The 14,156-nt window shown below is 38.7% G+C and overlaps 1 protein-coding gene across 5 annotated transcripts in view; it reads left to right on the top strand.

The window, feature by feature from the left end:
* The window catches only part of LOC125240971 (cyclic nucleotide-gated cation channel alpha-3), a 120,788-nt gene extending 107,908 nt beyond the window's left edge, over positions 1-12,880 (top strand). For 3 of the 5 annotated variants that reach the window (XM_048149196.1, XM_048149198.1, XM_048149195.1), the window contains exons 9-15: positions 5,465-5,657; positions 7,123-7,223; positions 7,476-7,625; positions 8,962-9,129; positions 9,209-9,353; positions 9,991-10,266; positions 10,345-12,880. In XM_048149196.1, the coding sequence (XP_048005153.1) occupies positions 5,465-5,657; positions 7,123-7,223; positions 7,476-7,625; positions 8,962-9,129; positions 9,209-9,353; positions 9,991-10,266; positions 10,345-10,432 (1,121 nt within the window). In that variant the 3' untranslated portion in view covers positions 10,433-12,880. The remainder of the gene's footprint in view (positions 1-5,464; positions 5,658-7,122; positions 7,224-7,475; positions 7,626-8,961; positions 9,130-9,208; positions 9,354-9,990; positions 10,267-10,344) is intronic. The other 2 variants (XM_048149197.1, XM_048149199.1) reach the window with 2 other exon arrangements.
* The last annotated feature ends 1,276 nt before the right edge of the window (positions 12,881-14,156 follow it).

Raw genomic sequence — 14,156 nt, 5'->3', positions numbered from 1 at the left:
AAGTATATATTTAAAATAAATATTCTCGGGTATTTCCTTAGATATTTATAACTATATTTAATTTTAAAGGCTATAGTCGAACTTACATAAATTTGCTACCGTTGATTGTAGTGTAGAGAATGGATTATTTGTGGCAAGCACCCTAATGGCGTCTATTATTTTGCCCAAGTTTCAGCTACTTGCTTATTTTTGACAGTTTCTGACTTATGTCACTTATATGGTTTTCAGAAAATAATGATTTTCTCATAAACTATACTTTGTCAAGTCTGTCAGTAAATAAGAACAAAGAAAACTATAGGTATCATTTTCTATAGCACCGTAAAGAAAAGGATGCATATAGTTTTATTTGTTCTTATTTACTGACAGACTTTTACACATTTTTTTTTAAATTATTAGTCCATATTCTACCGCAAAAAAATCTATTCTCTACAATCAAAGGTCGCAAATGTATGAAAGTCCGTCCATAGTCTTTGTATATGGCTAAAATGGTACAAATAATACTCGTAGCAGTAATATTTAAACATGAAGTGCACTGGTGCTACGCGCTACGAGTGTAGGCGACATCAACTGAAAATGCGCATGTAGCGAAAAACGCCTACTACGGGCACAGAGAACCCGATATCGTGGCACTGGCACTGAATGTTTTCAGTGTGTAGGAAAAATGTGCCCCAGAAATTTTAATACTAGTTTGAGTAAATAAGCCTTGTGTTTGTGTACTTAATTTGTGAAGCGCTAATTAAACAAGACACACCTCACTTCGACAGACAAGTACCTACAGCCGCCATCAAATATATCGTAGCGCTCGAGGTGCACAACATGGCTGAACATGCACTCTACGCCTTGAAAATAGAGGCGTGTTCAGATATTTGTAAGCACCTCGGGCGCTCCGATATATCTGACGGCGACTGTACATACAACTCTTGAATTGCATCTTTTATTTGTTGCGGGAGTAAAGTGCATCTCACGACGTACAATATTCAAATAAAAACGCCACCGTTGATATCGACAGATAAGTATCTTATCTTAACAGGGTGGCTAGCCGAATGGCACAATCGCTCACGAAACGCTCACGAAACGAAGCGCTCTCTATCGCGCTTGCGTATTGGCGCGACAGAGCCAGCGGCGTATCGCTTTCGTTTGGCGTCGGAGAAATGCCATTCGGCTACGAGGCCTGGCCCCGCCTAGCCAATACGCAAGCGCGATAGAGATAGATATCTACTAGCGCTTCGTTTCGTGAGCGTTTCGTGAGCGATTGTGCCATTCGGCTAGCCACCCAGATTATATGATCAAGGTAGAATATGCCTGAAATCTTATTGTATGTATTTCCTATTAAAATAGGGAGTTTATATTCGTATTTATTAAGTAAGGTACTTCATTTAAGGATCGTCTGAATGTCAACATGAAAAATTAAGAGAGTGCTGATGTGACGAAAACGAAGAGGGATAAGGGTAGGAGGAAAAGCGATATATAAAAACAAATGACATGTTATCCTTATGTATGCTTACTGCTAAAAGGCCGTAGCAGGATAAGGTAAGAAAAAATGCCCTTTAATGATTAGAAGCTGGTTTTTTAGGGTTCCGTAGTCAACTAGGAACCCTTATAGTTTCGCCATGTCTGTCTGTCCGTCCGTCCGTCCGTCCGTCCGTCCGTCCGTCCGTCCGTCCGTCCGTCCGTCCGTCCGTCCGTCCGTCCGTCCGCGGATAATCTCAGTAACCGTAAGCAGTAGAAAGCTGAAATTTGGTACCAATATGTATATCAATCACGCCAACAAAGTGCAAAAATAAAAATTGGAAAAAAATGTTTTATTAGGGTACCCCCCCTACATGCAAAGTGGGGGCTGATATTTTTTTCATTCCAACCCCAACGTGTGATATATTGTTGGATAGGTATTTAAAAATGAATAAGGGTTTACTAAGATTGTTTTTTGATAATATTAATATTTTCGGAAATAATCGCTCCTAAAGGAAAAAAAAGTGCGTCCCCCCCCCTCTAACTTTTGAACCATATGTTTAAAAAATATGAAAAAAATCACAAAAGTAGAACTTTATAAAGACATTCTAGGAAAATTGTTTTGAACTTCATAGGTTCAGTAGTTTTTGAGCAAAATACAGAAAACTACGGAACCCTACACTGAGCGTGGCCCGACACGCTCTTGGCCGGTTTTTTTTTCTATAGTTACTTACACTTAGTAGTACGATTGTGCAAAGTTTTGTTGAAAAATTCCCAGTGGTTCAGCCAGCAGAAAAAAAAACCAAATTCACGAAATATGATTTTTCTCTAAAAGTATTTAACTCTATCATACAATCTTTTTTTTCATTTTGGTTAACTAAATAGTACTTATAACCTAGAAGAAATTTGAGTCTCCAACTATAATATTTCTGCAAAAAGTAACATTTCAAAAAAAAAAATTTTTTAGTTTCTGAAGGAGGGATAATTGATACTTCTAAAAAAGCCTTATTTAATGACCTGTCCGTCATATAAGTTTGACAGTTAAAATCGAAAAGCAACAGTGTCAAAATTAAAAAAATAATGTTGGTTGGATTTTGTCACATTTCATTGTTATACCGTTCTAACACCGCCAAATAACTTAAAAATATATTTTCACGAATTTGGTTTTTTTCTTCTGCTGGCTGAACCACTGGGAATTTTTCAACAAAACTTTGCACAAAGTGTAAGTAACTATAGAAAAAAAAACCAGCTCCTAATCATAAAGGGCACTTTTTGTTCCCTTATCCTGCTACGGCCTTTTCATCTGTCATGCATAATGTATTAGGATAACATGTGCATGTGCTTTAGACAGTTTGAAGATATCTGTATTTTTAAATAGGTACATACATTGTTTTAATAATGTTGCTATGGTATGGCTCAATTTTATTAGTAGGTACTTATAAAACAACTTAAGTGAGTAAAGTAAGCCAAAGTTACACCTGACGCAATTTCCGCCGCTCAGCAGTAGTGGTGAAGTAGTTTAAGTAAATTCGAGATTGCAATTATTTCCGTCTGACGCCAAGTTAGAGCTTAACACACGAGCGCACCATTTAGTTTAAACCGTAGACGTGCAGCACCCGACAGGTAAGATTAAACGCCATCTATAAATAGACCAATTTCGGTACCCTAACGATCTAATGTCAAACTTCGAAAGGTACAAATATGGTAATTAATAATTACTCGGCACGAGTAAACATCATTCTCCCTCTCGTCTATAAAGTAGTCACATTACATTACAATAATAAGCATCTACCCGCTTCGCTAATGTACCGTGTAATAATTGTTGTTATCTGTAACACGCTTTACACGCTGCAGGCTTTTAACGACTGATAGCATTACCGACACGTGTATAATTATATATTAGTTGCTACAGATGTTAAGGGTTGAACACGTTTACACAAATATTGGAGGACTCAGAATTCAAACATCTTTCGTCCGTACTACATTGATTGCTTATATATGTGTATGTCGGCGGCCAATTGTAAAATCCGCCAAATCACGAGATTCCTAGGCATATCGTGAAACGGCGCCAAATCATGAAATGCGTAAAAGTTGCCCAGGCATATCACGATGTGCCTGATAAACAACACGGCAGATCGATTAGAGCAACGCATTCGTCGATATTCCTAGCTCTATAGCGGGCACTTCGTAGAACAGTTTCTTTCTTGGCCATTGGTGGTGCTGCGTATGCAGCGGATGCGATGGCGCGGATGGCGGCCGAGTTTTTTTATCGAGTGAAAAATCCAGATATTCGGCATGCTCCATACAAAATTCCACCCCCCCATTTTAGGGAAGTGGGGTAGCCTACGTCACTCTCCATCCCTTCAATTATCTCCACTTAAAAAAACACCTCAATCCGTCGCTCCGTTTTGTCGACGGACAAACAGACAGACACACACTTTCCCATTCCATTAGTAAGTATGGAGTTAATATATCTCACGATAGTTTTAACAAAATTATTGAAAAGGTTAGTTTAATATTTGTCCCAATTAGGTAATAATAACAAGTCTCGTCTCATTTTATTTGTAAAATACAAACTATTTAATTAAATATTGTACTTATTATGGTTTTTTGCATTTTTTACTTCAATTTTGGAACCCTACTTAAGTATTGAACGATATGGCGGCGTATCGTGATATGCCTAGGAATCACATGATATGCCTAAATGCCAGTGGCGGGTTTTACTTGCTTAAATCATGAAATGGCGGCGTTTCATGGAATGCCTAGGAATTTCATGATCTGCTTAAACGTCACTGGGAAAATCGTTAAACGGTGAGTTTTGAACGATATGGCGAATGTTACTAAGCCAAATCATGATTTGGCGCCGTTTCACGATATGCCTAGGAATCTCGTGGTCTGGCGGATTCTTCGTTCGGCCGCCGACATATATATCGACAGTTTACTGGTGAAACCCGATAAACCGAGATAATTTGTCCTTGAAATAACAACTTTGTGGAAATTGCACACAGTTCGAATTTCAAAAACCAGTTTGCTTTTCAAACAAATGTTGATGTAAATATAAATTCATAAATATCGAATCTCGATTCAGTTTTATAATGCACACTGAGTCTAAGTAAAGTTCATTGTCGCCGGTTTAACTTATGTACATTTTCTACTATTTCGTTCATGAGAATTCTAGCGTTTAAAAGAATATCTCTTTTTATCAAAACCGTTACCTATCTTTCTTCGCTTCAAAGCGCCTCATAAACGTTTGTATTTTATGAAAAATGTCGTAAACGATCGATCGCCTCGTTTCACGATATCTGTCCGATCGATTGTCAATTGAACAGTTTATTCAGTCCAATAACATTCCGGACCAATTAAACCCGTAACCAAAACATCGTTTTTTATTTAGCCATTTGAATGTTATTTTTAAAAGTACACAGCAAAAACAGCCTATATTTATTTTGATAATTCCTTGCTACAATAATAACTTTCAATTTTGTGATTCCGTGCCAAAGGGACAAAATCGGAACTCTACATATAAGTTGCGTCATAAAAAAAAACGTCTTTCTGTCTATTTGTCACTAAAGGTAATTTGGCCAAGTTGTTAGATGTGATCTGCCGCTGCTTTACTTTCACATTCAAATACGAGTAATAAGTTTAATCAATATTTTAATGATATCTGGTTCCTTAGCGGTGCTAAGCGTCCGAATTACGGAAGTAGAGACTTTCGGCCCAGATTTGCGTTCGGGTTCGGTACACGGTTCACAACGTAAAGTTTATAATATACAATATAAATTTTTCGTTCCTGCGACAAATTTTTCACTATTTGGTCAAGAACGGGTCGGACCCGCGTGTAATTAGAATCCGTGGATCCGAACAAACGGGTTACATGGGTACCGGGACCGGAACTACACGGACCCGTCGTCGGGTACACGAAACCTGCGGATGCCACCGCGAGCTGAATAGCCGAAAAACGCGAATGTCGCCGATTTCACTCGACGTATTATATTAAGTAACAATTTACTTGCAGCCAAGCTCGACGGCGTGAAGACGTATATGCGGATGCGACGGGTGCCGACACACCTGCAGGTCAAGGTCATCAAGTGGTTCGACTACCTCTGGCTTACGCAGAAGTGCTCCGATGAAGAGAAGGCGGTCTCGTGTCTTCCGGACAAGCTCAAAGCGGAAATTGCAATAAATGTTCATTTGGACACGTTGAAGAGGTATGTACATCATACTGGTATTGTTACTAGTACTGACTTTAATTTTTAAACTATAGGGCACGTGTTAGCAAATAGTCTTCTACTATTTTTTTTAAAGTAAAACTACACTGTTGAATCACATCTTAAGTATCAAAATGAACGTAAGTAGTTACTATTCAAAGAATAGTCAAGCTCAAAAAAGAATTACCAAAATTACGAGGAAATTGTCTAATATTCACTTAACTGTAGGTATGTACCTATTTACTCGTTACTTTAAACTTACGATGTCAGCATAAAATCCAGCCAACATCCACTGGCATCACTGGCGGTGTCGCAAAATCCTTTGTTTATTTTATGCCTTTATACGCTACAGGCTTATTAAGCTTTCGAGGGCAGCTATTATCGTGCAGACGAGTATGCACGAGGCTATTAGTGCCATTCAATAAGTAAATACCTACGAGCACACAGGGAGCGACCCGCAGCTGTGCGGGTCGATAAGGCTTCAGGCCGCACTGCCAAGCGAAAATTTGCCGCTAGATATAATCTGAATAAATTCAAGAAAACACGGTTATTATACTTATTATTATAGGTTCCTTCTCAATATATATAGATACACCGGAGAAACTTAAAAAAAATGCGCTAAAAGCTACTTAGTCAAAGTTTTGTTATGCAGTGCCGACATGGAGACACAGGCTAACTTTCGAGCCGAACTTTGATATCAATGTTTTAAATTCCAACTTGTTGCTTATTCCATTTTGGTATTCAAATATGTGCTGAACTGTTTAATAAATGGGGTATCTATTAGTATTTATTTATTTTTTACTCATATGCTTTGGCGTTGTTCAAAAAGGTACTACCTATATAGGTATACTAACGCTGCAATTTCGTAGTGTCTAATCGTTAGATTTAGGGAGCTCTCAGACTAGGTAGGTATCTATCATGCCACCCAACTTAAAATATAATATGTACCAGTTTTAGTCAGACCAAGCTCATGTTTGCTATTACCGTGTTATTCGAAACACAAAAGTCGCGTTAAAGAATAAAAGCTGAGTCGGTGGACTGTGCATATTTCTTCATTAATGCAACGCGGCAGTTCATGCTTAATATCCCATGTTGTATAATTAAAAAGAAAAACATTCGCTTTTTACATCCATGAATAATGCAGTGTTCGTTTGCGATCCGTAGGTACTTACGATTTTGTCGCCAAATGGCTTTTGTGAGCCGGACCGAGCCCTCTTTAAGCAAAAAGGCAGTTATTAACCCCGAATGAATGTATATTTATAACCGTATAATATACATCGGACAACGATATTGTATTTGGATGGGTTAATTTAGTTATTATACCTAAACTAATTATAAAATCCATGTAGTTGTGTAAACGAATTTATACAAAAACTAATATTAAACATTAAATAACCTACTTAGCTGGTTTAAATCTCAAATAGGTATTTATACATTGATTACATTATTGTGATTATTTTCGCAGGGTGGAAATTTTTCAAAATACTGAAGCGGGATTCCTTTGCGAGTTAGTGCTGCGATTAAGGCCGGTACTATTTTCGCCAGGAGATTTCATCTGCAGGAAAGGTACGATTTTTTACGAAAGCGCATTTATACTATAATAAAATATCGAATACTGACTTATACTGAATATTATGGTAAATATAAAAGCTATAAAACGGTTAGAAAATGTGCTATCCATTATTATAAGTAAATTATAGACTTCTCACTTATACCTGACACATAGATATTTGATCATAAGGAAATCACGATTGTCACTTTTTACACAACACTGTCAAGTCACCAATCGTCTCTCTAAAACTTGGACATGATTTTCAGGGGAAGTGGGAAAAGAGATGTACATAGTAAATCGAGGGAAGCTGCAGGTGGTCGGAGATAACGGAAAGACCGTACTGGCTACACTCAAGGCGGGTTCTTATTTTGGCGAAATTTCCATTCTGAACATGGGCACGGCAGGTAAACAACTTGGTAAATATCTGGGGCCCGAGACGCCACGCCATTATTACTCTATTACATTGTTTGTTGAAAAGTTTTCAAAAGCAAACGTTTCGAGGAGACGCTGCAATCAGGCCGAGGGAGCGGCCGCGACGCATCTAACAGGTTCCGGGACATCCGCCGGCGGCGCCGCTCGGCCCGCGCCTTGCCGCGTGTGTCGCGCCGCGCGCCCGCGCGAGCGCCACAAGCGGCAAGGCGTCGGGTGCAGCGATAGCGCCGCCAAAATGTCAACTGTCGTTTCTTATTCATAGGGAATGCTTTTCGATATTGACACCTTATTTTTCTACTTTTGTCGCATTTTTGACTATTTTTCGCATTGATCCTCTTTATTAACTTAACGTACACTCCTTGTCACGTGTTGATTACACGACTTTTAAACCCACTTAAATCATATTTCATTTAATAGGAGTTACAGTTTGAATGGTAAGCTTCGTTGTACTTATTTGAACTGGAGGGGCTTTTTCTTAGATGTTCCCGATGGACTGGTAGCCTGAGCCTGCCGTTAGCTTCGTGTGTTTATTTTGCGTCGTTAGATTAATCTCCTTTGGTTGTATTGAAGGCAGTGTCCCCGATCGCTTTGCATCCTCCCTGAATACCTAATTATCATTGGCGTGACCTCTTGGTGCATGTAACCCCATCTTATTATAAGTCTATAATATATTTACTTATTAATAAATATTTAAATAATGATCATTCTTCGTGCTGCCGGTTAAGTTATTATTATTTTCATTATATCTATAAAAAAAACCCTTTGAACTTTAGTAATGCTTGGTTCCTGTACGGATTCCATATGCCTAACAGTTTTATTCTACTACTTGTACCATATCTGTCTACCGTTTACCCGAATCGCTTTGTACCTCAATCTTACGTAATAGAGCACAATTTGGAACGTATTAGACATAGACATGGCTTTTTATAGTTATTTGAGAGAAGACATGTTAATGGATTGTGAATGAACGTCATACCTCCTGATTGCCCCCTTCATTCATTTTGTCTTGACTGGAACGATTGACGCGGTATGTTGTTTAATTGTTTCTCTACCAAGCTTACCTTGTATCAGCTCTTTCTTACTTTGTGATTGGACTATCTCTCAAAATGTATGTTTTACTTGAGCTTGCCGCCGGTGTTTTCGGTCTCCCTATAAAAACCTCGCGACGTGTTTCGGCAACGACCTATCGGAAACGGCTCTAATGTAATAATTGAAATACTAAGTTCAAAAGTAGAATAGCCAAAGCCGAAACAGGTAACGAGGGCGGCCCATTTGACCGGACACCGGTTGGCATGGAGTGTGTGGATGACACGTCGACAGGCAACCGGCGGACAGCATCGGTGCGCTCCGTTGGCTACTCGGATCTGTTCGTGCTCAGCAAGAAGGACATGTGGGACGTACTCAAGGAGTATCCTGCGGCGCGAGTGCGCCTCGAAGCGATCGCCGTCAAGAGACTTGAGAAATATAAGAAAGCGCCACTGGAAAAAGGTATACCCACATTCGCCTCCATGTGACGGATCAAGTGTTTTGTAGTTGCGACATGATGTTGAAGGTGATTGTTTTATAGTGGCAATGGGTCGCTGCCAGTCGACGCCCGGCCTCGTGGAGACGAGCGGGCGCGTGCCCATCGAGGAGATGCAGCTGCCTGCGGCGCACCAGGCGCCCCCGCTGCACTCCTCACACCCGCCTTCCTACCGGGACCAGCTTTATAGGTACCTCGTCCCTATTCAGTCAATCCTACATGTAATATTTATAATCAATCGATTCAAACTAAATAGTAACATGAATGCCTTCCTGGATTAGGGAAAATCAGTCAATAACTAATTAATTTAGGCCACTTGCACCAACCACTTTTTTTTATATAAATGGCCTCAGTCCCATTTGGTGGGATTATTTTGCCAGTGTCAAGGTGATATAAGCTAATAGTTTTAGATTTTGGTACGGTAAGTGCGACGTTGTTCGGTAGTTGGCACTTGTAAATTGATAGCTATATTTTACAAGGGCACGTGGACTATCGGCCGTCGATGACAAAAAAGGGGCTAAACGCGTTTGGAGATTAATTCTTCATCAGCTTCTCACTATAACATTAGTTTATTGCATAATAAGCTATCGATATTACACTTTAAACAACATTAATGAGCAAAAGAAGGAGAAATTATTCACGACACGATGCCGCTAAGATGGCACCCGAACCGGAAGTCCACCAACCACTTAACTCAGGGTTAGTGCGCTGTCATCTGTCAAATTCCATATAAAATGATAGGTTAACCCTCGGGTTAACCCTCCATTTTTATTGGTGCAAGTGACACTGAGAGGAGTAGATAATGTATACAATTTTTTTTTGTATAGTTCGTCAGTAAGTCCTCTTCGTGTAGCATCTCCTGTGGCTTCGTGCGCGTCGAGCGCCCGCAGCAGCGCGGCCGGCGCGGGCAGCATGGCCGTGGCCGCCGTGGCCGCTGCCGCCGCCGCCGCCGGCTCCGGCGCCGGCCCTCGCGTCATGCTCGACTCGCATGACGTTTTAGAATGTGAAATCAAGCGTCTTAGAGAGCGCCTGCATACTGTCGAGACTGAAAACGCTGCAATGTCGGCAAAACTCAGTCAGCAGCAGTGGGAAGTAGATCAGAGGTAATGCTTCGTAATTTTTTTTAATACTTGTTACACGAACGAGTTCACATAATAAATGCATATGTTTTGGAATGACAGGCTGCAGGAGATCGAAATGCAAATATGCGGCGGTAGCTCGCTGAGCTCCCAAGAGGAGAACGAGCGCAACCGGGAAAGCATCATTTAACAGCGCGCCTCGCCCCCGGCGGCGGCTCCGCGGCCGCTGCCGCCCCGGCCTGTGCTGCGGCTGTCGGCCGTCTTCTGATCTGCCTGCCCGGGCGGCGGGCGTGATGGTCACACCCGCGTGGTCTCATGCGCCCGTTCGACGTCACTGAGTGTTATCGACCCTCCTTGTACTTTTTGAGAACTTCCTTTGTTACGAAGAATTATTGCAATGTGGTTTTACAATGGATAAAATGAATGTTATAATATTTAATACGAATTAACTTTATCAAATTTATACATATACGTAGTATAACGACTCGCTAATGTTTATCGAGTGACCGTGGAGTGAGATTATGCCGAGACAATATCGTAATGTAAAGTCATTTAAGTGCATCGAGATGTGTCGAGTGGAGAGAGTGGGAGCGGCGAGCGCGCTCCGATTTTCAGTTCCGAGTTATTTTCGGCCAAGGCGTAGGTACTTCTTTCTGCATGGACGTTGATACGTTAATTCTTTGTAAGTCAATCTATGTCGTGCATACCTCGTGTCTATGTTAACGACGTTTGGTTTTAATATTTAAATAAGATAAGAGTATGGGATATACTATTATATACCTACATATACCGTTATATATATATTTATTTGATTTTGCAGGTGTTGTTTATCACAAAATATTTACGTCTCGAATTTGAAATTACATTTTGAAAATATTGAACGTTAAGCATAGTTATCATTATTAAATGACTATTAATGGGTAAACAAAGAAACTAAACTGATAAGTTAAGAGTTTTATGTTATTTCATACATAGAAGATGGATGATATTACCCTATCCATTATATCTGAGCTTTAATTATAATAAACTCCTTTAGACTTTACCATGTTCTCAAATACGTTTTTAGAAGAGGGAAGCCATAAGTACACAAATCTGCCATCAGATAGAAATACACGTGCAATAAACGCACGTATTGTACATTGTACAATGTACATGTACTCATAGATGAGTGTCTGCGGAGTGCGGAGCCGAGTGGCTGCGTCGCATAAATAAAACAGTCGACTCTTCTTAATAGTACGTCGGGTGGGATAAGAGGAGCGAATATTTTATTTCTCGCAAGATTATTGTGTTAATAAATAACCTATAGTTCCCTATTACGTTCCTCTCATTCCACCGGGTCTTATATGTGTTCACCTGTAAAAGATAAGTATGACTGTTTCATTTACGGCGAATATGGTGGAAATATTCGTATGAGTATGCCCTCTGGTGTTTGCATATAATTTTCATTGATAATTCATATGTACATATTATTTTAATTCCTTAAGCATTAATTAACGCCGCTGACTCGGAGTGATGAAATCGACCATAGTATACCTAATGTTATTACCTAGGTAAACGAAGTGAGTACTACCTACCTAACGAATAAGAAACTTAGTTGTAATGAATACATCACTTTGGGAACTTCAGATGATCAGTACTGCCAGACATTACTAGAAACTTGTAGCTAAGTAAGAAGTTTTAATGTAAAATATACCATACCAATTAACTGAAAAACGTTTTGTACTTAAACTTATACTTTCTAAAATATTTAAAATTGATTTTAACACGATTATTACGATTTTAAGCATAATTATTTAACATTAATAATGCGTTTTAAGTACCTACTTAAATATACTCATTTTTGACGCTTCAAGATTATGTTATGATTAAGAGAGCAATTGTGATGCTTAACACTAAATAAATACATATAAGAATATATTACAAAAACCAACCGAATAACCTAATGGTCTGAATATTTATCTGTTATATAGGTACCTATACCTGCTTACTTTACATTGAGATCTGTGCTTCTTACGCAGAACGTTAGTATTAAATCGAGATGGCACCATCAGTCCGGAATCAGAAAAGTTTTGTTGCCACGTCCTGTGGGGCAGTGCCCGGAGTAGTGACGGCGCGGCGGCGGAGCGGACCCGGGCCTCGCGCCAGGTGGCCGTAGGGAGCCGCGCGCCGTGTACATGTACATCGGTGCAACTAGGACGCAGCGTCATAACACAGAACCATATATTCATTTCATAGCCGCTTCCTCACAATCGATTAATTGCGATTCAATTGAAGGGAGAGCATGGATTTATCAGAAATAGCTATTTATTACTACTGGCACAGTACTTAATTACCGTAAAACACCAACCCACAATAGCTCAAAAACTCCCAGCTTATTTGAAAATAACTTGATACGTACAAATCATTATCAAAAATTAGGGTAAAAGTATTTACCTATATAAAAAAATATGTTCATGCTAAATTACGTATTAAACTTAGATATGGATGGAACATATTAATAGGCAACTTGACAGTAGTTAAAATAAAATATTCTATACCATGCACGAAATAAAGCATCAGATAGTTATAAGAAAAACATGGACAGAAGTTATTTTTAAATCCAATTTCTATTTTATAAGTCAGGTAGAAATATATAAAGTAACTGAGTTGACCGTGACGTCACTCAATTCGATTTCATATAAATTCCATATTAGAAAGTCGTTCTAATTCGTTTGACAGTTCTTAAAAAGAAGCTGATTTGACTAAGAGGCAAGTAGCCTATTGTACTAGACTATAAATGGTTGGATGGTTTTACGGTACAGTACTTAGGTATTCAGTTTTTTTTTTTTTTTAATCCTTTTTCTTTTGGGCACTATGCCTCAGGGGCCCTCTTTAGACTTAGATTTTTAGTTTTATTATTATTCTTTTTTATTGCCTAGTTTATAATATTTATTGTACCAAATTTTTATTTAAGTGTTATAAATAAATGAATTTCACTTTAATGGATATTCAGTTATTAATTAAAACAATGTTGTAAACTTCGATATTAGATGTATAAGGTATTCCTGCGTTACCAACATTGAAGTCCGGTTTTAGGTTCTCATGGACGCCCAAAAATATGTTAGATAGGCGATTAAACTTTTGACTGTAAATAATATATTTATTTATTGTTATTATATTCCATAAATTTTCTTCTAACATATTTCTCAATTATAAAATGGTAAGAGAGATGCATTTATGCGATTGAATATTAACGAAATGCAAGTGCTTCTTAACAGACATAGCAATACGTAGGGTTTTAGGTTTAACATTTTCATGATCGCTATACTTCAATTATGTACGTGACAGACAATGATGTATTTTTTTATAATATGTGTGAATTTATGACAACAGCAGTGAGAGTTGCAGGAAGGAACGAGTGAAAGGTTCAGGTTGATTTTGTTTGCAGTTTTCGGGCTTGAGCAAGTCAAATTGTGAATTAAATTATGTCTCGCACGTGTTTCCTTTTATTGTTAATAAAAAGATTATTACGATATACATTGTTTACTGGTTTTATTTATTTGCTCCCGAAACAAGGAACAGCGGGATAGGAGGGAAACAGTGGACCCCTTTTGTGCTGAATTTGATCAATCGAATATTTTAGCCGAAACAGGAAAGGAATATTGTTAGACAATTTTTCTATACAATTTTTAGGGTATCTAATTAGTGTTTACTAAGATATATTATAAATTATATATAAAGATAACGCCTGTACTGTACCTACCCACCTTTAATATACTTCTCTGTCTCTGTCGCGCTAATTGGAAGAGTAAGACGGAGAGATATATAACTACGTTATACCAGAACGGCAACACCCAGCTTATCATAGCGAAATGTAGTTTGCCGGGCTAGCCTAAGTGACAATCGTTAACGCTACGTGGCCATCGAAATGCGAT

The sequence above is a fragment of the Leguminivora glycinivorella genome, chromosome Z (genome assembly GCF_023078275.1).
Source record: "Leguminivora glycinivorella isolate SPB_JAAS2020 chromosome Z, LegGlyc_1.1, whole genome shotgun sequence".
NCBI classification, from domain to species: domain Eukaryota; kingdom Metazoa; phylum Arthropoda; class Insecta; order Lepidoptera; family Tortricidae; genus Leguminivora; species Leguminivora glycinivorella.
This window is presented reverse-complemented; position numbering and strand designations above follow the sequence as displayed.